This window comes from Mauremys mutica, chromosome 2 (assembly GCF_020497125.1).
Source record: "Mauremys mutica isolate MM-2020 ecotype Southern chromosome 2, ASM2049712v1, whole genome shotgun sequence".
NCBI classification, from domain to species: domain Eukaryota; kingdom Metazoa; phylum Chordata; order Testudines; family Geoemydidae; genus Mauremys; species Mauremys mutica.
This window is the reverse complement of record NC_059073.1, coordinates 177,981,469-178,006,912: the sequence shown is the minus strand read 5'-3', so window position 1 is coordinate 178,006,912 and position 25,444 is coordinate 177,981,469. Positions and strand designations below refer to the sequence as shown.

Here is a 25,444-nt window from a genome sequence, read left to right as displayed (position 1 = left end):
ATGACTTCCCTTTACAAAAACCATGTTAACTCTTCCCCAATAAATTGTGTTCATCTATGTGTCTGATAATTCTGTTCTTTACTATAGTTTCAATTGTTTTGCTGGTATTGAAGTTAGGCTTACCAGTCTGTAATTGCCAGGATTGCCTCTGGAGCAACACATTAACTATCCTCCAGACATTTGGCACAGAAGCTGATTTAAAGGATAGGTTACATACCACAGTTAGTAGTTCTACAATTTCACATCTGAGCTCCTTCAGAACACTTGGGTGAATACCATCTGGTCCTAGTGACTTATTACTGTTTAGTTTATCGATTTGTTCCAAAACCTCCCCACATATGACACCTCAATCTGGGACAGTTCCTCAGATTTGTCACCTAAAAAGAATGGCTCAGGTTTGGGAATCTCCCTTACATCCTCAGCTGTGAGACCGATGCAAAAAATTCATTTAGTTTCTCCACAATGGACTTATCTTCTTTGAGTGCTCCTTTAACATCTTGATTGTCCAGTAGCCCCATTGGTTATTTAGCAGGCTTCCTACTTCTGATGTACTCTATTTTTTTTGCTTTTACTTATTGAGTCTTTGGCTAGCTGTTCTTCAAATTCATTTTTGGCCTTCCTAATTATATTTTTACATTTCATTTGCCAGAGAAGGGGACATGGCTAGCAGAGGCTGCACTACAGCTTTGAACTGCTCCCAGAAACTGCAGACAAAAGGGGAATAAGCCTATATGTACCAGAATTGTGGGAGATGCTGGGCTTCAGAAATTATCTCAACTTATTGCTAAGTAACTCTGATCCCATCAGATCTTGCAAGTTGAACAGTATCAGAGTAGGTAAGGTCAGTACTTGTATGAAAGAGATTCAAGGAACACGTAAGTGTTTCAGCAAGCAGGGCTGATACAATAGGAAACATTTTCCCCACAGTATCAAAAATAAACCAATGCCCTATTATGCTGGTGGGGCTGCATACTACTAGAAGCAATGGCTTTTGGAGAACAACGCTGAGGTCTATCACTTCTGGTTATGTATAATTCCATGGCATTTTCAAAACCATACAAGCTGTTAATCATGGCACCCTGGCCAAATTTTAGCTTACGTGATTTTTCCAGATACTTCAGCCTAAGTTGCCTCCACAGCACCAAACAGATATTGTATTATTCTTCATTTCCAATCCTGTAATGTGGTTGTGTACTAGTAAACTATTATTTGCATTTAATCCCAGATATGGTTGCATTTCAGTGACTGTAATGTATGCAATTTGCATGTCAATGAAAAATTGGATCTTTCAAGATGAAAGGCATATTATAAATTCATATACTAAACCAGGAGAGAGACTGGAGTATAACCAATTGAACCTACTGATTACCTTGTAACAGAACCAAAGTCCTATCTAGAACACATACTGATATATCAAAACACTACAAGCACCTACAATCAATAGAGGGCACCTGTTAAGACAGAAAAGATTGTAAGCGGTAAGATATCACTATCATTTAAATGATACTGTTGAGATTCTTCCTGACCTCCCCACTAAGAACCCCCATACATCATGATCCTCAATTTCTTGTTTCCTTGTTACTATATGCAGAGCTATCAAGACGACCCCAAAATCAGAGCTCAGATTAACCAAATAAAACAAATATACGTGATGGACCTATTAATTAAAAACAAATGTCACTGAATCAAAGACATCTAGTTACTTCTTGCCCCAAAAACTACTTCGTGGAACCTGCTATAGTTATAGTGAGTTCAGAGCAGGCTCACACGATTACCACTCTGCCATAACTATCCACTGAAAAGCCAATAGGCATAAGAGATATCTGACTTGCTCCTTATGTTGGCCCATAAAAGTTCTCAACCTGATCCTCAAGATCTTCCTTCCTAAGGTGTTTGCTTCAGCCAAACAAAAATGAACAACAAGACCCATAACAGGCCCATGTCTCTAAGGTCTGTGACCCAGTGTCTCTTCATAGTTTTAATAGCAACCCCTTATGTCAAACAAAAAACAAACAATCCAAAATACCAAAAGCCAATTTCCAAGCTTTCTCTGTTAAAGTTCTTATTTGGAAGCTCCCTGGCTGATCACTCAGCTTCCTCTCCAGCTACACCCATGTAAGATCAACAGCTAAGCTTGGAAGGATGAGATTTTTATTGGTAAATGTCACTAAATATCGATTTCACCACACACACAAACCAATGAAAAATATTTCTCTCAATAAAAACTGAAATTTACAGATACGCAAAATAAGAAAAAATACTGCTTGAGCACTCATGTTTCATTTCAAGATATTTGCCTTGTGTATTTTGACATGTGATGTTGACAATTTGTGTTTTAATGGTTACAAAGCTTTAACTTTTTGAATTTCATCATCTACTGTCATTACACAATTGCCTGACCTCCCCTACTGTCTGCCCCTATACATTCCCCCACTGTGAAAATTTAATTTTTAAAAATAGAAAAAATGTTTAAAAATAAACAGATATACTACTAAAAAAATTAAAGTTTAATTCTGCCAAGCCTATCAACATATTATTAAACACCTAACTGGCAAGCTGACAAGGCCCACTGCCAAACAAACCCCACTTCTTAAACCCAAAAGATCCTGGATAAACCGCTCGGTAAAAATAAAGATCTCAGAGCTTCTCTCCTGGCACCAGCTTAGAAACAGGGTATTGTCAGTCCAGAAAGGTATTTTCATTGAACCCCAAATTGACAGAATACCTCCCACCACAAATTTACTTCTTCCCAGTCAACAATGGAAAAACCCACAGCTGCATGTTAACAGCATCATAATGCTGAATAGTAGAGTGTTTAATTACCAGTGCTATGTTGTCTAGAAGTTATTTTTTCCAATTCTCTTTGAATCCCCCTTACCCTCAACCAAAACAAACATTCTGTGTGTCCAATTCTATTTTCATATTTCTAAAGCAATAATGGCAATTATTTTCATTAATATAAATTAAATCTTGTTTGAAATGTCTGTCCAATAATAAATGTCTGTTATAAAAGTGAAACTCAAATTTGGTTAGACATGGAAATGAAAAGCAAAGAAAACTTAATTATCACTTAAAAATTAGCGTATTTTCTTACAATTTATTTTCCTTAGGCAAGGGTTTGTATAGTGTTTAATTTCCATGCTAAAATGTCACAGTTGAATCATTATTTTACATTTAATTAGCATTTATCACATTTTTGGTACAATCATAACAGATTGCCCTTGGACCAAAGCCAGAGCAATTTTATTTCAGAATATTATAGAAGTGAATGGACAAAGAAAAAAGTCTGTACATTTTAAACTGGTATCAAAATTAAGCTTCAAGAAAAGCATTTTGTTGCAAGTTTACTTTTTATTTTGATAAAATGCCCACCTGAATAAATTAAGTCAAAGCTATACAGAAGGATGATTTTACATATTGGAAATAACCATAAGCACAATGGAGGATACACAAACTATTCAATGGCATATTTTCAAACCAATGCTCAACATTCTAGCAGCTTGACTACTTCTTATGTTAACGAGAGCCATATAATTAAAATGTCACGTTCTGAAAACTCACTATTGCTGCTGCAGGCTGGTGAATCCCTCCATCCCCCATTGTGGACTGTCTTCCACTTCTAGTCTGCTACTACCAGAGAGCAAGGAAGTCAAACAATGGGAAGTGAAAAATAGAAAGAGCAGGAAAGGTAGCTCCAAGAGCAGTCCCTGCAGACTGGAGGTCAGAACCACAGGAGAAACCTCTCCACTAGAAGACAGAGAGCGGTAGCTGGCTGGACCCCAGAACTGAGGGCAGAAATTCAGGATGATCCTGACAATATCGAGACTGTTAGCTAGTGAGTACTGATATTCTGTATTCCAGAATGCTGGCCATGTACAATTCAATTATCCCTACCTTGCCTTTCAGACCTTGGATGAAGGGGCAAATTGCATTCCCATCTACTCTGGCTGATTAAGTGCACTTTGCTACCGCCAAGCAGTTGCATGCACTATTTTGCAGCCTAAATTCCCCCTACTCCAATGTGAAAAACCTGTCTGTCATAACTGCTGTCCAAACCATGGAAGACTGCTGGCAGATCTTATCATCCTGTATACAGTACTTCATGTGTGAGAAGCTGAACCTCCAAAGACAAAGATAGGAGAGAGCGAGAGAGAGAGAGAGAAAGAACTTAGACTGAAATGAGCTCAATCTCATCCTGAGCCCTTCCGACTAGAAGGGAAGCAGTGAAAAGATGAGCGGGGAGGAGAGCTTTTAACTTTTTGTAGTTATTTATTTATTTAGCAGCTAAAAATGACTAAGTACTGGCCATAATACAACAGGTTCCTGACTCAAAAAGCATACAATCTAAGGCAGGGGTTCTCAAACTGGGGGGCAGGACCCCCAAGGGGGTTGTGAGGTTATTAAATGGGGGGTCGAGAGCAGTCAGCCTCCACCCCAAACCCCGCTTTGTATCCAGCATTTATAATGGTGTTAAATATATTAAAAAGTGTTTTTAATTTCTAAGGGGGGGGGGAGGGTTGCACTCGGAGGCTTGCTATCTGAAAGGGGTCACCAGTACAAAAGTTTGAGAACTACTGATCTAAGGGTTCTGACCTGTAAACACTTATGCCTGTGAGCAATTTTATTCTTGTGAGTTAGACCCACTGACTTCAGAGGGATTACCTCTATAAGTGAAGTTACTTAAGTGCATGTTGGTAGGATCAGGCTCTAAACAAGAAATATACACACTAAGGCAGGGGTGGGCAAACTTTTTGGGGCGAGGGCCACATCTGGGTGAGGAAATTGTATGCAGGGCCGGGGCAGGGCGGGTGGAGTGCGGGATGTGGAGGAAGGGGCTCAGGACAAGGGATTGGGGCAGAGAAGGGGTGCAGAGTGTAAGAGGGGGCTCAGGGAAGGGGGTTGGGGTACAGGAGGGGTGCGGAGTGCAGGATGGGGCTCAGGGCAGGGAGTTGGGGTGCACGGGGTGCAGGGTGCAGCAGGGAGCTCAGGGCAGGTGGTTGGAATGCACAGGAGTGCAGAAAGGGGCTCAGGGCAGGGAGTTGGGTGCAGGAGGGGTGCGAGGTACAGGCAGAGGGCTTAGGGCAGGAAGTTGGGGGGCGGGGGGCAGGAGGGGTTTGAGCTCCAGCCCGGTGCCGCTTACCTAAAGTGGCTCCGGGGTGGCAGTGGCGCACACCAGGGCCAGGGCAGGCTCCCTGCATGCCTGCCCTGTCCCCACGCCACTCCAGGAAGTGCTGCGGCCCCTGGGTGGGGGGGGGCAGAGGGCTCTGCGTGCGCACATGGAGCCCTTTGCCTCCCGGCCTGGGGGCTGCTTCTGAGAGCAGCGCCGGGCCCGCAGCACCACCAGGGGTAATCCCGCGGGCCGGATCCAAAGCCCTGAAGGGCCGGATCCGGCTCGCGGGCCATAGTTTGCCCATCCCTGCACTAAGGGGATGGAGAAGCACACAATTTTTATTTTTTAGTTTTACATTATTCACGTTATTTGTATTCAATATACCATGTATTTTTGTTCAGCATTTCCCCAGTTTTTAACCATTGATATAAGTGAAAAACTTAAAATTAGGAAAGGGTTAATAATACAAATTACTATTTTATTCATTTCCTATTATTTTAAACCCTCCTCTTTTCTTCTTATCCCTTCCTTTCCTTCACTCCATTCACAGACCCTATAACCCAAACATTTCCTCCCCCATTTACAAGTGAACCATCAGACCTTTGACATGAAACCCACTTGGACTGTGGCAGCTCATCATTATTCTAATTCCTCTGAGCTACTCAGAACATCCAAAAAGTTCCACTTTCACCCCTCAAAGGAAATTATGTACCACATAACTCCTTTCTGGAAGTCAGCATATTATTTCAATCTTAATTATATTGCAGAGTTTTTCTCTTCAGAGAAATAAAGATATGCACATCTTTCTCCCAACCCGACACACACATGTGAGCACACAGAGACTACACAAATAAGAAGAAAAAGCAGTGGACCAAATTCTTCACTGTCCAAGTGGAGTCGCACCAGAAGAGAATTTAGCTCAATGTATTCTTTATACAAATGAAAACTAAAGTTGAACGTGGGATAGAATAAGGGAAGGAGAGAAATTATTTTATTATAAAACAGAATAAGTAACACAAAGACTTCAGGCACTAAACCAATAATTATTTTCAATTTATGGTAACATCCTTTTCAGATATTGGTAAACTAAATGGGACAGGCTATAGTGCTCTTAATTCCCAAGATACTATGTGAGGTGACTGTGTTGCAAGCAGAACTCTATCCAGTATCACGTTTCTGCAGAGTGAAGAAAATGAGAAATTTTCAGGTGATGGGGCAGGCAATGAAGCTTGCCTTCTAAAGCTAAGCCAGCATCCCCCGGAGCACCGTACCTTACCAGACAATGTACTCTCTTGTCAAGTGCTGCTTCCTCTCTCTGAAGTAAACAGATTTGACAGGGCAATATTAACAGTGGTCTAAGTTGTTGGAGAAGCTGCTTACAAGAAGAGATCTTTATTGTTATGGCTTGGCTAAGCTCACAGAGCCTGATATGAAAAACATTCCTGATTCAATTCCTCCAGAAAAAGCATCCACAGAGCAGAGTTTAAAAAACCAACAAAAACCAACAAAAAAAAACCCCCACATCTAGACAGAAAGAGGGCATAGGATGAATGCAGTATGCAGGAGCATATTACTCAGAATGGCAAGAAGAAGAAAAAAATGGCAGGGCTGAAATTACAGTCCAATATATTAGAAAAGGAGAACAGCAATGTGATTTACAGTTATAAATGACTGAAAAAAATACACGCAGAGTGTGACACACATTTACACAGTACATTGTGATGTATTTCTAAGGATTTGGAGTAGTTCTGAAACATTGTTAAGGTCCAACATATACTAAAAATTAGAACTAAGTAACCAACCATGGGTTAGGGGACAAACATAGAAAGGTTTCCTGGCCTGACTGTATGACACGTAAGGCCTATGTTAGAACATCTTTATTTTTTTGGTTGTGAAAACATTATTTTTTTTCCTATGCTACTTATATCCAGAAACCATGGCTAAACTTATTCTTCTCTCTAGTGGCTGATGTGCCACCTGGAGGAATGCGAAATCACACCCAAAATGACAGCACTGTTCTAGTTCTTTTCTCAGAGCTCTCTCTATTAACAAAATTCAAAACCAAAACCACCCAAAACAGTCTCAGTGTCTCTCAGGATCTTGTGTTAGCCTTTCACTCATGGGGTTAATGGTCCTTAAAGCTCGTCCTTCCAGGGCCTCCCAGCCCTACATAGCCAAGGCTTCCCCACAACTAGCTCCAGCTCCCTGCAGGTGTCTCTCTTTCAAGCCTTACACATGACGGATGTAGACAGCCCTACTTCTCACAGGTCTTTTTCTGACCCTGGGTCTTTCCCTCTGCTCTCTTTCCTAATAGGCAGGAAGACATACACAATTTCCTAGATTCCTAAATTCATAACACGATAGGAGCACGAATGTGACCTACTACACTAAGGCTCCCAGTTTAAAAGGACCCAAGGATCATAACAGATGCCCTGGGATACATGAATAAGTGCCAAAACCCTGTTACAGTAAAAAAAAAAAAAAGGCAGCATTTATATTTTCTTACAAAAATGGAACAGTAGAGCAAATATAAAATATTTAATTAACTACATTTTTAATGAATGTTGTGTGTACTTTGAGGCTCCTCCTCCTACTAATTTCAAATTTTCCTCCCACTTATTTCTTTGGCTTTCATAGCCACAGCAATTTTTTTTAAGGTAAAAGTGTTTATTTTATTTGTAAGCTTAAATTTTTGGATGTTTTACATAAAAAATGAGAGATTTATGCTAAAGTTGTTTCTTAAAGGGGCTAAAATAAAAATTATTTTTTATTTCTAATTCAAAACAGCTGACATGCTTCAGCAACATTTTCAATTCATGTTTCATCACACTGCTTAACTGAGAGTTTATACCAAGTTTTAAAAAACTATACTGACAAGGCTATATGTCATGAACATAAGCAAACTCTGTTATAGTAGCATTCAGTGGCCACTGGTCAGTCGAGGGCCTTTGCTTCGCAAGCTGATTAGCCGCCAGCATTGGAAATCTCAGTTACTGACTTTCTGATCAGTCTGCAGCACAGCAACTAACGACCCAGGTCAGATGATGATCTGCCAAATGAAAACAACCGCTAAACTCTAAGTTTGAAATCTGGATTTGGAATGAGGTACAACATAGAAATCGAGATTTTGCAAGGATGTAAATCCAAAGGTACACTCCTTAAAATAGCAATGTAGTTTGCCCATCCTATGTTAAAGAGTCACAGACTGTATCACCTTTGCTACTTTCTTCTAGACCATATGTGATTCTTCAATGCCCTCAATATTTTGGGTCTCATACAGTGAACATCCAACTATAGTTTCTATAGCCCTTTTTATGGTAATATGATCAATTTTGCTGCTTTTTGCTCCCTCAATAAATTTAGTGACATCAGTATTCAGCTTCTGAACAAGTACCACATGTTACTTTTTAAAGTTTGTCAACTTCAACTCCTGGATCCTTTTCTTGATCAATGTTTTCCACCTTGTGACCATTTAAGGACTAGGCTGTTTCCATCTTTTAAAAGTTGGCCTCAACACTATACTTTTTTGCATTACATGCAAAGTACCTTATGCAATAAGTATCTCCATTTTCTTCCACAATTTCTGGATTCAGTCTATTCACACTTTTGACACTGGATGGGTTCCCCAAAGTTGTGTCCTCTAAATTTACACTCTTTCTTGCCTACTCCTCCCCCCAGGTCATTAATGTTCTATATAGGCTAGGCGTGTCCAAACAGCGGCTCGCAAGCCACATGCGGCTCTTTTACATTTAGGGCTTGGCTACACTTACAAATTGCAGCGCTGCAGCAGGGTGTGAAAACACACCCTCTCCAGCGCTGCAAATTGCGGCGCTGCAAAGCGCCAGTGTGGTCAAAGCCCCAGCGCTGGGAGCGCGGCTCCCAGTGCTGTCCGTTATTCCCCACAGGGAGGTGGAGTACGGCCAGCGCTGGGAGAGCTCTCTCCCCGCACTGGCGCTTTGACTACACTTAGCGCTTCAAAGCGCTGCCGCGGCAGTGCTACCGCAGCAGCGCTTTGAAGTGCTAAGTGTAGCCACAGCCTTAAAGTGTGACTTCCTGAGCCCCCCATGCCCTGCCCATTCTCCACCTACCAGACTGGAGAGGGAGGGAGCTCGAGGATTCAGCCTCACGAGAGGGCGCACTGGGGTTTGGGGCTTCAGCCCCGTGCGGAGTGGGGAGCTGCCACCCTGTGGGGCAGCCACGTCTTGTGACACTCCAACTTCTGAAGATCATTGTACATGGCTCGGAGGGTCAGTAAGTTTGGCCATCCCTGGTATAGGACAAACAAGACTACTACTCTGGAATCCAGACTTTAAGCAGAATTAAAAAGTGGTAGACTGCATTTTATCTAAAATTTTCAGAGGCCACACAGTCAGACACTAAATATATAGCAACAACAATTATCACATGCACATTGTTTCATTTGTTAAACTGCTCGTTTCTGTTATTATTTCACTTGACATTGATGGGTCAATTCATTTACAGAGTAGTGGAACAGTATTACTGACATGCACATGTCTATATGACAAGTTAAAATGAATGAAAACTGAAGTTCTTCTTGCTTTAAGCTGCAAGAGTTTATTCAGGAATCTCATCAGCATTAGTCACAGGGGGACAATCTTAAATAACTGGCTTTAATAAGTGGCACCAGTCATTGTAAGAGTTAGTTGCTCAATAAAATGGGCTAAGCTTCCTGCATTTATATTTAATCTCTCATGACCAAGTATGAAGATTAATCTAAACACGGGCTTTTTTGTATGTTGTTCCTTAAAATTAATAACTAAATTGTTTAAAAAAAACTTATTTGGTTTTGTATTTCTAGCATCCTAGGAGTATTTAATAATCCTTCTACGCAGAAACATTAAAAAAATTAGGGGGACCAAAACAATTCCCAAAATGTGTTTTGTTATAAACAATTTAGAAGAGCTACCTTCCGGAAAGTACATCTATCCAATCTTCCACTTATTATTCATGACCACATGCAGCAAGCTAATGGTTACAACATAATGCAGTCTAGTTCACTACCCAACCCCCAAATTATCTTTTTTCTTTATACAAGTGAGCCTTATTTAGATGCAATAGGTTCTCCTGCTAATCTCTGGTATGTATATATTTAAACACTAGCTTATTTTTTTCAGCTTATTTCTAATGAACAGTCTGTAGCTCTGATTGCATCAAATGGATGCCCAACACTGTAAGCTAGTATCAGAAAGGCAAGACTTCCTTGTACTGTATGAGCAAGATGTCCAAACAGGTAGGGAGGATAAAAAGTATCAGTCTGGGAGCACGTGTAATTCCATGGGCAAGTTAATGATAGACAGGTATGGGAAGTGTCATCTGATGCATAAAAATCTACAGACTCAGAACTTCAATGGTATCACCCTCTCTGGCACGGCAGGGGAAACTTACTGCTCCCCTCAATAGCTCCAGGTTCCCCAGTTGGTGGAAATGTTGATAATACAATGCCATCGGAAATGGGTCAAGTTGGGTATCATTCGAAAGCCCTTTCTCCCACCAACACAATGGTGTCAAACATGACAAACCTAGAACAATTATGTACTTATTTGGGAAAATGTTAAAGTATAATTTAAAAAATTGATATGTAAACACAGGCATGTCAAACATACAGCCATCACAAAGTTAAATTATGGACCTCAATTGACAGTACTGTGCCATCAGTTAATGCTCATAACTAGGGTCCTATCAAATTCACGGCCATGAAAAACACGTCACAGACCATGAAATCTGGTCTTTTGTGTGCTTTTACCCTATACTATCCAGATTTCACGGGGGAGACCAGTGTTTCTCAAATTGGGGGTCTTGACACAAAAGGGAGGTGGCAAGGGCGGGGCAAAGGTTATTTTAGAGGGGTTGTGGTATTGCCATCCTTACGGCTGTGCTGCCTTCAGAGCTGACTGCTTGGAGAGTGGCAGCTGTCGGCCAGATGCCCAGCTCTGAAGGCAGTGCCCTGCCAGCAGCAGCACAGAAGGAAGATTGGCAATACCATACCATGGCATCCTTACTTTTGTGTGGCTGCTGGCGCTGCCTTTACAGCTAGGCTCCCTGCCAGCTGCTACTGCTCTCCAACTGCCCAGCTCTGAAGGCAGTGCCTCCACCAGCAGCAGTGCAGAAATAAGAACAGTACCGCAAACCCCCCTACAATAACTTTGCAACCCCCGCAACTCCTTTTTGGGTCAGGACCCGTGCAATTACCACCACCATGACATTTCAGATTTATATATCTGAAATCATGAAATTTACAATTTTTAAAATCCTATGACTCTGAAATTGACCAAAGTGGACAGTGAATAGGGCCCTAGTCATAACATAACTGATTAATTATTTTAATGTTTCAGATTACTTTAAATGGAAGGAGTGCTTCAAGTTGATTTGGCAAAAAAATTAGTGGTTCAGTTGGTATTGATTATTAGCTTTGTGTATTATGCCAAAAGAGTTGTAATGAGGCACTAGTTAAGATGTTAGCATCCAGCAAGAAATTACAGGAATCCATCCACAAATGGTATGTACATAGTTAGGTAACATACATTACATAACATAACATAGTTAATTACAATCCCAAAGTAATTTATTGCAAAATCCCTGTTTTCACTTTGGTATTCATCATTTTTAGACACCAACGGGAAGATGAAGGGTACTGACTAGTAGCTGAATCTTTGAAGAATACCACCATGTCAGACTCAGTTAAACACAATGCTCGGTGGCACGTTATATGCTATAAGAAGTGCACCCATTACCTGAATTTAGCAAGGCTGGAGAGGAAGTACAGTCAAACCTCGCAATAATGCGCCCCGCGATAACACGAATTCGGATATAACGCGATCATAAGCTGACTCCCCTTTAAGGCCGTAATACTGTTCGCGTTTTGCCGGAATACTGTACTTTTTTTACGACATTTATAAATAAACCGCATTCTTCCGGTCTTATAAGATAAAGTGACTCATGGCCACTGCAGGCCCATTGCACTTAGTTCTCGGGTTGTACATGTGTATGATGTTTACCTATGAACTTGTTATTAATTTCCTATATTTTAAAAAATATTTTACTGTTATGAATACGCCAGTTCACAAACGCAAGTCGTTTTCTGCCCAAGAGAAATTGTATGCCCTGGAGCAACTAAAGAAGGGAAAACAACAAACTCAGCTTGCTAGAGATCTAGGAATTATCAAGTCCACTCTGCGAGGGTGGAAAAAAGAAGAAAAGTGGCGCAGTCTACCCTGCATTCCTGAAGCAGAAACTGGTTTACAGCGTAAAAAGGTCAAGTTTGCTAATGACGAAAGCCTAGATTCAGCATTGTACCAATGGTTTGTCCAGGCTCGCTCAGAAGGAGTTCCCATTTCAGGCCCTATTCTGAAAGCTCAAGCAGAGAAATTCGATCGCCTTATCAATGGAAATGAATCCAAATTTAAAGCGAGTAACGGCTGGCTGGACAGATTCAAAAAAAGGCACACTATAAGCCAAGTTCTTATGTTTGGGGAAATCCGCTCAGCTGATAAAGAGACTGCCGATTCCTACCCAATTGAGCTTAAATAGTTGCTGAAGGAAGGTTGCTACACAGCCAATCAAGTTTACAACTGTGATGAGACTGGTTTATGCTTTAAAATATTACCCGATCGCACCCACGCAACCAGGACTGATAGGCACAAACGAGAAGGCTTTAAGCAGAGAAAGGACTGAGTCACTCTCTTGTTTTGCATCAACAACTCTGGCAGCCACAAAGTCAGACCTCTGATGATCGGAAAAACGAGGTCTCCCAGATGTTTTAATCATGTTAATATGAAGGCCCTTCCCTTTGAATACACCAACAGCAAGAATGCATGAATAGCTCCATATTTGAAGGCTGGTTCCATAAAACTTTCGTGCCAGCCGTTTGGGCTCATTTGCAAAAACTCAAACAGGAGGAAAAAGCTCTCCTCCTGCTGGATAATTGCCCTGCCCACCCCCCAGAAGAAAATCTTGTCAGTCGTGACGGCAAGATTAAAGTCTTTTATCTTCTGAAGAACACTACATCAGAAATCCAGCCACTGGACCAAGGCATCATATCAGCATTTAAGCTAAACTATCATCACGAAATGATCAAGCAGATGGTAGCGTACAACAACTCCTCTGGTGACACATCACTGGCATCACTCAACTTGAAAGAAGTCTATCACCTCAGCAAGAAAGCTGGGATGCTATCACTGAACGCTGCATCGAACGATGCAGGATAAAGGGTCTTGGTCCAGCTTTTCCGTCATCAACACATGATGATGGTAACGAGGACGAGCCAGAATTTACAAAATTCATTGAAGACAACGTATATTTAGCAGAAGAAGCACTCAGAGAATATGAGCACAGTCATCATGATATCCTCAACTGGTTTTCAGCAGATGACATCTGCCCCATATACAAACACATCTCAGATGACAAAATTGTTGCAATGTCAGCAGGAAGAATGAAGCTGCACCACCAGAGCCCGAAACCAGTGGTGCTAATGACGACGGCACCTCAACTCTCCCACCAAAAGTGTCCAAGGCAGAAAAGCACCTAGAAGCCAGTTTGAAGTGGCTGGGAAACTCAAGATGTGGACAGCGTCAAAATCCTCCAACTCAGAAGCATTCTTGACTTTGCTAGAAGCCAACAGTCCGTGGCAAATAAGCAGATCACACTAAATAGCTTTTTTAAGAAGTGATGAAATTTAAAATTATGGAGTCATGCAACAAGATTGACTATGACCTCTGTGAAATCATTAGTATAGTCAATTTCACATTTCTTTCACGTACATGTAACACTGCTCTACAGCCAAAATGCTTCTGAAATAAATGTAGTCAAACTTTACTAATTCTGGGTCACTGAGAACGAAAATGATGCTTAAAATTGTTGATTGGCTCTAGTTTTCAAGTTATGCTATTGGGTCAGTATATACGACCCTTGACTTGGGAATAGCGGAGGATAAGTGAGTTATAAAGGGAAGGGATCTCAATTTAAACCAGAAATGACTAAAATACATCTTTGACTGGATCTATGAATAAATCTATGACTGGGTTTGGACAGTACTTGCTTTTTAGGCAAAACAATGAATGATGCAATCTGAAGCTGGTATTGCGTCAGACATGATATGAATTGCATCATGTTATTCCTAGAAGTCATGGATGATGCAATCATAACGAAGCTTACATCACTCTGCTGAACAAATTGCCCTAAATCAGCTCTAGAAATCATACAGTGTCGTGCTCTCTTATTTGTCAGCGTTTGATTTTGCAAAGGGACACATTTCTGTTTAGCCAAAGTGAGCAGAGATGCCTCGTACTTGTGTGAACAGTGCAGATAACTTCTGCTATGTTTGTGGTGAAGTGACTTTTGCATCACAAAAGCGCAGTATAACCACTATGGTTAAGAAAGCCTATCACCTTTATTTTGGCTGCAAAATTGGAGATCAGGACAAGAGGTGGGCCCCACACATATGCTGCAACACTTGTGCAACAAATCTTCGCCAGTGGTTGAACAGGAAAAGGAAATCTATGCCTTTTGCAGTGCCAATGATTTGGAGAGAGCCAACAGATCATACCAACAATTGTTACTTCTGCATGGTGCCTCCAGTTGGGAAAGGTGTGTCAAAGAAGAAAAAGTGGACTGTGCATTATCCAAACATTCCAGCAGCTATACTCCCAGTACCCCACGGAGAAGGACTGCCGGTTCCTGATGCACCAGAATCACTCTCACTTGAGTCAGACGAGGAAGAGGAAGAGGATGAAACTTCTGGTCCTGAACCATCAATGTCACAGGACCCACATTTTCTCCCATCCTCCTCCTCTGAACCACACCTCATAACACAAGGTGAACTGAATGACCTAGTCAGGGATTTGGAACTACCCAAAAGTAAGGCAGAGCTGTTGGGCTCCAGACTACAGCAGTGGAATCTCCTGGCAGGTGATGTTAGGGTTTCCATGTTCCATGACCGTCAAAAGGATCTTGTCCCATTCTTCTTCATGGAAGGTGATCTTGTAGCCTGCAACATCATCGATGGTGTGATGGCAGCCCTCAACATTGTTCACGATCCAGATGAGTGGAGACTGTTCATTGATTCATCGAAGACGAGTCCTAAAGCTGTTTTACTGCATAATGGCAATGTTTTGCCATCAATTCCAGTTGGTCATGCAGTCCATATGAAGGAAACCTATGACAACATGAAACAACTTTTGAGGTGCATAAACTATGACCAACATCAGTGGCAGCTTTGTGGCGATTTGAAGGTTGTTGCTCTCTTGCTTGGTCTGCAGACTGGATACACAAAGTACTGCTGTTTTCTCTGCGAATGGGATAGTCGTGCAAGAGATTCCCACTACGTCAAGAAAGATTGGCCACTCCGACAGTCATTGGAGCCTAGGAGGAAAAGTCTTCAGCATCCACCACTTGTTGAATCAAGGAAGATTTTGTTACCACCCTTACACATCAAGCTGGGTCTGATGAAGAACTTTGTCGAGGCCATTGACAAAACACAAGCAGCTTTCAAGTACCTCCGTGGAAAATTTCCAAGGTTAAGTGAAGCTAAGATAAAGGAAGGTGTCTTTGTTGGTCCTCAGATTCATGAACTTCGAGATGATGCATTTGACCATGCACTGCATGGCAAGGAAAAGACGGCATGGAAAGCCTTCCAGTTAGTGGCAATAAATTTTCTCAGAAACAACAAGGCAGACAACTACAGGTTGTTGGTGGAAAACCTCCTCAAGGCATACAAACGCCTTGGTTGCAACATTTCACTAAAGATCATTTTTTGCACTCTCATCTAGATTTTTTTCCACCGAACTGCGGAGCAGTGAGCGACGAGCACGGCGAGCGATTTCACCAGGACATTGCAACAATGGAGAAACGCTATCAGGGCAAATGGAGCCCATCAATGCTTGCAGACTATTGCTGGACAGTGACAAGAGATGCTCCATTTAATGAATACAAGAGACAAGCCAAGAAGTGCTGAGTAGACACTGAATAGGACTAAACTATGTACATAATAGTTTTTTGCCTTTTGTTTCATAATAAATTTTAGTTATATAACCCTTTTGCTGATTTTTAAAGTGTTACATAAACAGGACAGGTGAAATATTATCATGTAAAGCAACCATAAACACATGAAAAGACCTAGGTTTACGATTAAAACTCTACTATCTACACAATATACATAGACATAAAATGTAAAAACTTACATAACTTAGAAACAGTAGCCAGTCAGTTGTTTTAATTGTCATATTTGAATTCAGCACATCAAAATACATAATAAATAGCACATTTTATCTCTGAAGCAGACGGCTTCTCAAAAATTGTAGGCCAGTGTAATTATATTACTACTTTTGTGTTTAAAACACGCTGGGATAACCATTGTTTTTTTACAAGACTTAAACTGACCGGCTTGAAATGGTAAATTTTCGTAACTCTGCTATAAAGCGACCCCGCATTTATCGCAATCGAATTTCTTGGACCCCAATTATCGCGTTATAGCGAGGTTTCATCAGGAAAAAATTGACAATATTGGGACAAGGTGCCAGCTGTGAGTGAGATTTGCCCTATACTAGGTCCCATGGCATATGGTTTGAGAAGAATCCCTACTTCTCCTGCAGTATGGCAGAAATGTGGAGGCATCCATTAAGCATAGTTTCAACATGTGAGACAGGTGAGAAACTGTATGAACCAGCCACACTTAGAGGTCAGTTGAATAGATACTTTGGCTCACGACTTGTATGAAGCCTACAAAACCCAAAGAATTATCCAAAGCTCCATCAATTTATGGGCTCCAATGAAAAGGAACAGACTAAAGCGGTGCTCAAATGCAAAGAAGAAAGTCAGAGTGAAGGTGGAAGGGACTATTACTGAGCCAACCACAGATAGGTCATTGTTGGCTCATCTCCTGATTGTGTCCAGATCTCAGTGTGATGTTAGTCTATGTGAGACTCTGGGAAAGTACAAGTTCTCCATGGTACCATGATCGATGTTTGAATGCAGTCAAACAATGCATACATGCAATGCAAAAAGAAAACAGATGCACATCTTGCATGGTCATCCTAAACCAGAATCTGATGATGATATGACCAGCAAAGGCCTTTTAGCATAGCAATCATAGATAGTACAATTGAGGTACAAGCTCTCAGAAAACCAGAAACTATTAACACCTGCCAAGGTTCGGCTGAACATTACATTAGGAGGCTACAGAGAAAATACCGGACCTATGACCAAGTCTGCCTCGTGTCCGATACATACACAGAGGAATCAATTGAAAATATTACCAGAAAGAAGAGATTCCATGGTATTGCACCTGTCCAATTAATAACCACTGACTCCATTGTGACACTGGAGATGTACGTGAAGAAGTTAGTGTCTCATATTCGCACGAAGGACAAGTTGACTGTATGCCCTGCAGCAAAAATATTCCAGCATGCAAAGGATTGCTCAAAGAATTTAGTTGTCACATGGCGTAATGAATGCCACCTCACTCTGTTCAGTGGAATTTCTTCATAGTTCCTATGATGAGGCTGACACAAATTACCTTGCATGTCATCAGTGCCATAGAGAAAGGTGCTACTAAACTAAGACTTTTTGTACAAGACACACAGATAGATGTTCTAGCGCTCTCTGTGAGGTGCAACCGCAAGGTTCTGTTTTTGTGCGTGCTGCTGGGGAACAATCATTGAACATCCTTCAGGATGTGTTCCTATCATTCAAACCATTAAAAGCCACCACACTGCCAGGTTTCCAGGCCTTTTCAGGATGTTACACTACCAGAAAGGCCGGCTAGAAAGACCAAATTATCTTACTGGAAGGTATTTGATTCAGCCTCCAAAGACTGTCTCCTCGCTCTGAAGGTGCTCAGAATGGCTGACACAGTGACTAAAGGAAGTCATAAATGCACTGGAGGCATTCACAAGCTCAATTTACCATATGAAGAACAACATTATGACATTTGCAGATCTACATTGATGTCTGTGTTCTTGATAGCAGACATAAATGCAGCCCGCGTCAGTAGCAGTTTTTCTGTCAGTCTGCCTGCTTCTGGGAAAACCAAATTATCAAGCAATGTAATGGGGATGATCAAGCACATCCAAAACTACACCTTCCCCATCAGGCATGGATGGGTCTTGGAGGATGGACTGATCACACCAGTTATGCGTGAAATACCATGTGCTCCCAAATCAATCCAGTTAAACAAATGTTCATGTGCAAAGACAAGATGCTCACCGTGCTGCAAATATTTGGTCAGCAGCCTGCTTTGTATGGAGATGACAGTGATGATGAATTTGATGAATATATGTTTTCAGTTGTATATAGCTCAACATAGCATGATCTCCTGTGATTTATTTACAGGAAGAGTATACCTTGGTAATGAATGGTACTGGAGCACACAGAATGATCTTGTCCCTATGGACGGAATAAGAAGACTTGTGCCAATAGTAGATTTCAGAGACTTCATGACAATGTTACTACAGCCAGATCAGAGGCCATCCAATGGAAGAATTGTGAAATCCCGAGTAGGGAAGAAAGGTCAAACTGCTGGTTCACATCTACATGCTGTTGTGAAGAACTCTGATATCTTCATGGTGATCTACCATCTTAGTTAGGGCTTGTGGCTCAATACTCTGACTCACGTAATTCTGTACCAGGAGTGGATCCAGTGATAGGAAATCCTGCCTGCTGGAAAGATGGAGCAGAGACCTCTGTGACAGTTCCAGTAGGTATGTACCAAGAATATCTTTGGCAATTTCAGCCATAGGATAAAATAAGTCACTTCCTCCTTTTTCATCTTTGGAAGTAGTGGAAGTGGGGGAGGAAGTACACAGAAAAGCTGACAGCCATCTGTAATACAGAATGTCTATTTCCCTGTAATCACTGGTCTACTTCATTCTGATGCTCCAGGCTGAGACTTTACCCCTGGAGCAAGAGAAGTTCTTCTCTGGTACCTCTGTGGTGTATAGTCTATCTTAGGCTTTGCTGTAGTAGAAAGTGAATCCTCTTTTCTTATCCATGTAACCCACCACCTTATTAATCTTCTTCCCAGCAAGATTTCCTCAATGAATCTGAGACACAGAGGATTTGTTTAGATTAATTATCTGCTGTCTGCTATATTTGGTCTCCTGCCACTGAATTTTCTGCCAAACACACAGAATGCATGAATCCATCCACTACAGACTCATTAACCAGAGAGATTTTCTTTTGCTTTGATTTCAACTCATCATGGTTCTGTCAGCTGCAGCTTTATAGGTCACTGAATCGAGACATCATGGCCCTAGTGAAACATGATTGTTAGTGAGCTATGATGACTGAAGATAAAGTTTTGAATGCCCATTTGAGGGTACCTCAATTTTTCTATCTGCAGGGTCTTTGGGGAAAAGTCCAATACCACAGTAAAAACCACACCAAAACTATTGTACTAAGCTTGGGGAACATAAAGAGGGAATATTTAAGATCCAAGACGATATAAAATATTTCATGGCTTTCCAATTCAAACATTTTCCCTTATCAGGGTTCTCTTATTCACCCTTGATGGAGGAGTGAAAATTCAGCTCTGGTTTTGGAGGGAAGGTATTTTCCCTTGGCTTTAGCCTGATTCTCCTTTGTAACTGGCTGGACCCCAATGGTGACCACTACCTTTCTCCCCAGGCTCTCAAGCATGTCTGCAAGGAAAAACCTCTTATTTCTCCAGCTAAGAGTTATAACCTGAAATACACAGTTCCCCTTCCTTGGGGAAGATGACAGAAGAAGATGAGACTCTGGAATGTCTTTTCACTCTACTTTGTTTTTTATGGTATTTGGGGATTTTTGTACTTGTCTGGGAATAATTTATACTTCCTAGACAGTGCTCATTTTCAGGATTTAGCCCTTGTAGGGGACCTCAAGTCTCTGTCTTACATGCAATTAGAGAGGAAATGCAGAGGGGCACTGTAGTGAGGCGGTATGGGTCCCCACCGCCCCAGAGAGAGACGAGCCCCTCCGGACACTAAGTCAGGTACCTGAGGGCCCGAGCACCTGACTCACCATTGCCTTGACCTGACCCAGGGCCTGGGGTGACGACTAACTGTGTTGTTTCTGCCCTCACAAAGGTTGCGGAGGAAGACTCCTGCAGCCGGACTAATTCCCTGCTAGACCTCCTCCCAAACTTAGTGAGAGAGTGGGGGTCCCTGCCACCCCAGAGAGAGACGAGCCCTCATTATAGGCACTCCTGAGCCCAAATATTCTTTCTGAGAAGAATAAGTTGGAGAAGATACTCAACTTCTTGATAAGGGACCATTATCCATTTAAGAACCTGAGAAAGAACTTGGAGCTCTCCATCAAGAGGTGTCTGGGACCCAGGAATCTGGGTGAATTTTAGACTTCTCTCAAATATGATAGCCCTGCTTGCTGGGTCCCAAGCCTTGAGGAACACTGAGCTGCCCCAGCTGAGTTGTCTCAACTAGCATGAGAGATACAAAGGCCACAACAAGCTATCGACATTCAAAGCACCTCAACCTTGCTGAGCAAAGGTGCATAGTCTGGAAGCAATTGTGACAGCATTCCTATTCTGGGTCTTCTGAGATAGTATCCTGGAAGATGCAGCACTTTCTCTGACATCTACACCAGGCTTATGGAGGGAAAGCAAAAGGACATTGGCAAGTAGAGTGGAATTTTCAAAAAGTGCCTAAGAAAGTTAGAAGCACAAGTCCCACTGACTTTCACTGAGGTATGTCTTTTTTAGGCACTCTTTTAGGCATTTTTTAACGTCATCCCTAAAATCCATTCAGGAAAGCATCCAACTCCAGGAACAAGCCTCCTGTGCTGTGTGTCAGGTTTTTTCCTTAAATTTTTCAATGAAGGAGGAAAACTGCTCACTACTGCCCAGAAAAAGACAGAAAATTAAAAATTATGGCAGAAGAGCTGAGCTGCTGCTCTGTTCAGCTGACTGGAGAGAGAGCACCCGGGGAAGAGATTATATCTGGGGTGTAGTCAATGCTCCAGATCCCTTGTGGACAAGTTTCAGCTAACTCCAGTATATACTGAAGGAGAGGCGCAATCCAAACATCTCTCTGACCAGGGGAGAGGTCAGCATCCAGAAAAGGAAAACTAGAATAAAAAAAACTTATGAAAACTTAAGATAGTAACACTAACTATTATTTCTAGTCTAGTAAATTTTGTGTGTGTAAATAATGTGCATACTTAAACAGACTTCTATATAAATACACGTATACAGACAGATCTAGACTATCAGTGTTCTACCAAGGTAAATATTGTCACCAATAAGACTATGAATTACACTGTAGGTTTAATTACACTGTAGGTCTGATTACAGCAAACAGAACGGTCTAAAATATGTCTGCTTTCTTTAAAAAAAGATTACTAGAAAGACTACATAAACAATTCTAAATTCCTAATTAAAGCAGCTGTCCAAGAAGCATTTCTCTTGTCATAGCACTCCAGCCTCATTGTTCAGTGTGGGTGGATGAAAACTGCAGTGTCCATGTCACTAAGGTTTGTTAAATACTTTCAGTCTCTGTTCGCATTTCATCACACAACTTCAGTTATATTTTATCATATAAGTAAGTTATGTTATGTGGTGGTCATGTAATAAAAGACAGCTAAATCACAACACACAATTCACAGTTCACTAACTTAAAATAAAATTTGGTGACCTCAAATCCTTCTAGGACCAGCAATAAAGCCAAGTTTCAAATTTGCATGGTCCCATAGACAGGCAATGAATTTACAGTGCCACAGGAAGGCTACTAATTCCAGTAAACTGTGTGAATAAGCAGAAGAAATTATTCAAAGTACTCTCAATGTCAGCTTAATATTACTCAACTTTAATAAAGGTGCTATTTAATTAACAGTGAAATGTGCTCCCAAAAAATCTCTTTCAAAATAAGCGCTCTATAACAATTTCTTCTTTTGACAAGAAACACTTACACAATCATTTCTGTTTAAGAATTTTCCACCAAAGCTCTACTCCCTCTTCCGAAAAGTAATATTTTACAAACTTTATTACTGCATGCTTACCTTTTAAAGCAGCTTTACCAAAATACTACCTGAGAGCTACAGAAGGGTCTTGCAGTTTAACAGCAATAATATTCTGAGCTTTTTTTAACTCATGAAAGGACTTTAGACATCAAGGGATAAGGAAAAGGGACAGAGTTCTGAGTTTGTTGGCTGTCACTTAGAATTAGTGTTGATGTATTACCTCTGTCACAGCCCAGTGGTGTAAAAATTGGTCCAGATCAGTCAGGTAGAGATGGACAGGTGAAAGCTGTGTCTGACTAATGTGAGGTTTTCCTTTAATGCTCTGAAGGCTAGTCAACTCCTCTTTAGAGAATCCTAGAGACAGTGGAGGAATGAAATAGTTAGGATCACAAAGCAAGTCAAGCGCTGTTCTACTTTATTAGCACCATTGAAAAAAACTCCTTTATTTGTGCCCATAGAACATTTGTTGTTTCACGATTCCAGTAGGTCTCACTTGATATTTTGAAAGTAGTATATCAAAATATGAGTTCTGAGTTCAAAAAGGAAAATGTCCAAAAACAAAAAAGTGATTTAAAAATGTAGGTTAAGGGGAAAAGCTAAGAAACATCCATGCAAAACTTTGAGTGTAAAGTCTGAGGGACACCTCTATTTTTCACAATGTACAGCTTTACAAAATATGAATAGTATACTATTTTGTGCCTGGACAAAATTTCCAGTCACAGAAACAATATTTCTCTTATACCAGGTTTGGAGACTTGCTAGCACTGTAAAACTAAATATCTCAGATCCCTACTTTAAATTTTAGAGGGAATTTCTGTCTCTGTGTAAAACAAACTGCTTCAACTATTTATGCAGAGAAAGGAAAGCCAGCACATACGTTTGTGTAAAAATCAAAATATCAGTCCTGAAAAATGAAAAAAAATGAGCAAGGATGAGTGCAACGGAGATTCCATTAGATGCTCATCATACTCTGTAATATGACCCATATGTAAAATGTTTAAAATTATAATATTTTAATCTTTGTCCTCCCCTAGGTCTGAAAGCCCATTGTTCAGTGTTGTCTATCAGCCCTTATTTCCATAAACAGCTGCTTGTCCATCACCAGTACTAGATATATTTGTGAATTCACATTAAAGCACATCAGAGAAGGAATTCCATTTCACTCTGTGTGTTTTACCAATTGTAAAGTGCCTAGTACATTTACAGGACTACATAAATTCCCAGACAAAAATCTACATTAAAATTGAATTAAAGTTGTGAGTACATACAAATAATTAATGATAAAAGTACTACGTTGATAATGTAATTATTGCAAAAAACAAGCAACACATACACAGGTAATTCAGAGTTTAAAATTAGGCTTAAGAAAATTCAAATTCATTCAAGTATGTAAACATATAACTGAGGCAACCAAACAATCTTACCACTGCTCAGTAGTGATGTTACACTATCACCCAAACAATTATGATTCAAGCATTAAAGTTTTTGTGGTCCCAGAAGAAACTGATTTTTAAAGATAATCATTCCATCCCCCCCATATTGCCCATCTCATGGTGTCACTACAATTAAAACATTGCTATGTTTTTATCCCTAAATTATTCAATATAAATTCCATCTTAATGTAGTTCATCTTTAAATTGTAAAAAATCATACTATGTTAAATAAGAATCCTAAAGGAAATACTACCATGTAATATATCTAATGATTTGAAGATCTGTAGTATCAACCTCAAATCAATTTTATAAAATTTAACTAACTTTTAGGTTCAGATTCACTGGTATATACAGGCTGTACACTAGCCAGGTAAGCTGGGCTTTAAAACTAGTTTGCTTCACCAGAGCATCTGGAGTATATTTGTAAATCTGGTTATAAATTTGCAAGTGACTTATCCCCATCCCCTCAGCACACATAAAAGACGGTTACTCGCCTTTGTAACTGTTGTTCTTCAAGATGTGTTGCTCATATCCATTCCAATTAGGTGTGAATGCGCTGCATACAAGATCCTCGGAAAATTTACACTCTAGCAACACTCGGTGGATCAGCTGCGGTGCCCCCTGGAGTGGCGCCCTTATGGCGCCGGATATATGCCCCTGCCGACCCAGCGCTCCCTCAGTTCCTTCTTGCCAGTTACTCCGACAGTGGGGAAGGAGGGCAGGTGGCTTCGGAAAGAAGACCGGGAGGAAGATGTCTTGGTTGACATGGAAGGCAGACACCACCTTAGGCAGGAAGGCGGGGTGTGGTCGCAGCTGTACCTTATCCTTATGGAACACTGTATACAGTGGGTCCGCTGTGAGGGCCCGAAGTTCCGATACACGCCTCACCGATGTAATAGCGATGAGGAAAGCTGTTTTCCAGGAAAGGTACAGAAGTGAGCAGGTGGCCATCGGTTCAAAGGGGGCACCCATGAGCCAAGATAGGACCAGATTGAGGACCCACGTAGGGGACAGATGATGAACTTGCGGGTACAGACATTCCAAGCCCTTGAGGAACCTGATGACCATAGATTGGAGAAGACTGAGCGCCCGTTCTCGCCTGGGTGGAAGGCTGAAATCGCTGCTAGGTGTACCCTGATGGATGAGACAGCTAGGCCTTGATGTTTCAGGGACCAAAGATACTCTAGGATGGTAGGCACTGACACCTCCAGAGTGACAGCATCATTCTGGGCACACCAGCAGGAGAAGCACTTCCATTTGTCCAGGTATTTGGATCTAGTGGAGGGCTTTCTGCTACCCAAGAGTACTTGCTGCACTGAACTGAAGCAACACAGTTCAGATTGAGTTAACCATGCAGAATCCATGCTGTGAGATGGAGGGGACTGTAGGTCTGGATGGCGTAGCCTGCCGTGTTCCTGAGTTATCAGATCCGGCCACAATGTTAGAGGAATTGGTTTGGTCACAGACAGATCGAGGAGTGTGGTGTACCAGTGCTGCCTGGGCCACGCTGGAGCGATCAAGATTAAACGGGCCTTGTCCCTGCGTAACTTGAGAAGGACCTTGTGGATCAGTGGGAACGGAGGAAAGGCATAGAGAGCAGGTGGTCTTTCCACGTTATCAGGAAGGCATCTAACAGGGAGCCTGGGCAGCGTCCCTGGAGAGAGCAGAACACCTGGCACTTCCAATTCTCATGAGAGGTGAAGAGGTCTGTATGAGGAAACCCCCACTTCCGGAAAACAGAATGGATAATGTCCGGGCGAATCGACCACTCGTGAGCTAGGAAGGACCTGCTGAGGCGATCTGCCAAGGTGTTCTGGACTCCTGGGAGAAACGACACCACCCAGGTCGATAGAATAGGCTATGCAAAATTCCCAGAGATGTACGGCTTCCTGACAGAGGAGGGATGACCACGCTCCACCTTGCTTGTTGATGTAAA

General features: G+C 41.4%; 1 protein-coding gene across 2 annotated transcripts in view; it reads right to left on the bottom strand.

The window, feature by feature from the left end:
* Positions 1-25,444, bottom strand: part of TEX10 (testis expressed 10) — a 129,990-nt gene that overhangs the window by 26,079 nt on the left and 78,467 nt on the right. For both annotated transcript variants that reach the window (XM_045004810.1, XM_045004809.1), the window contains one exon: positions 22,296-22,429. In XM_045004810.1, coding sequence (XP_044860745.1) covers positions 22,296-22,429 — 134 coding nt within the window. The remainder of the gene's footprint in view (positions 1-22,295; positions 22,430-25,444) is intronic.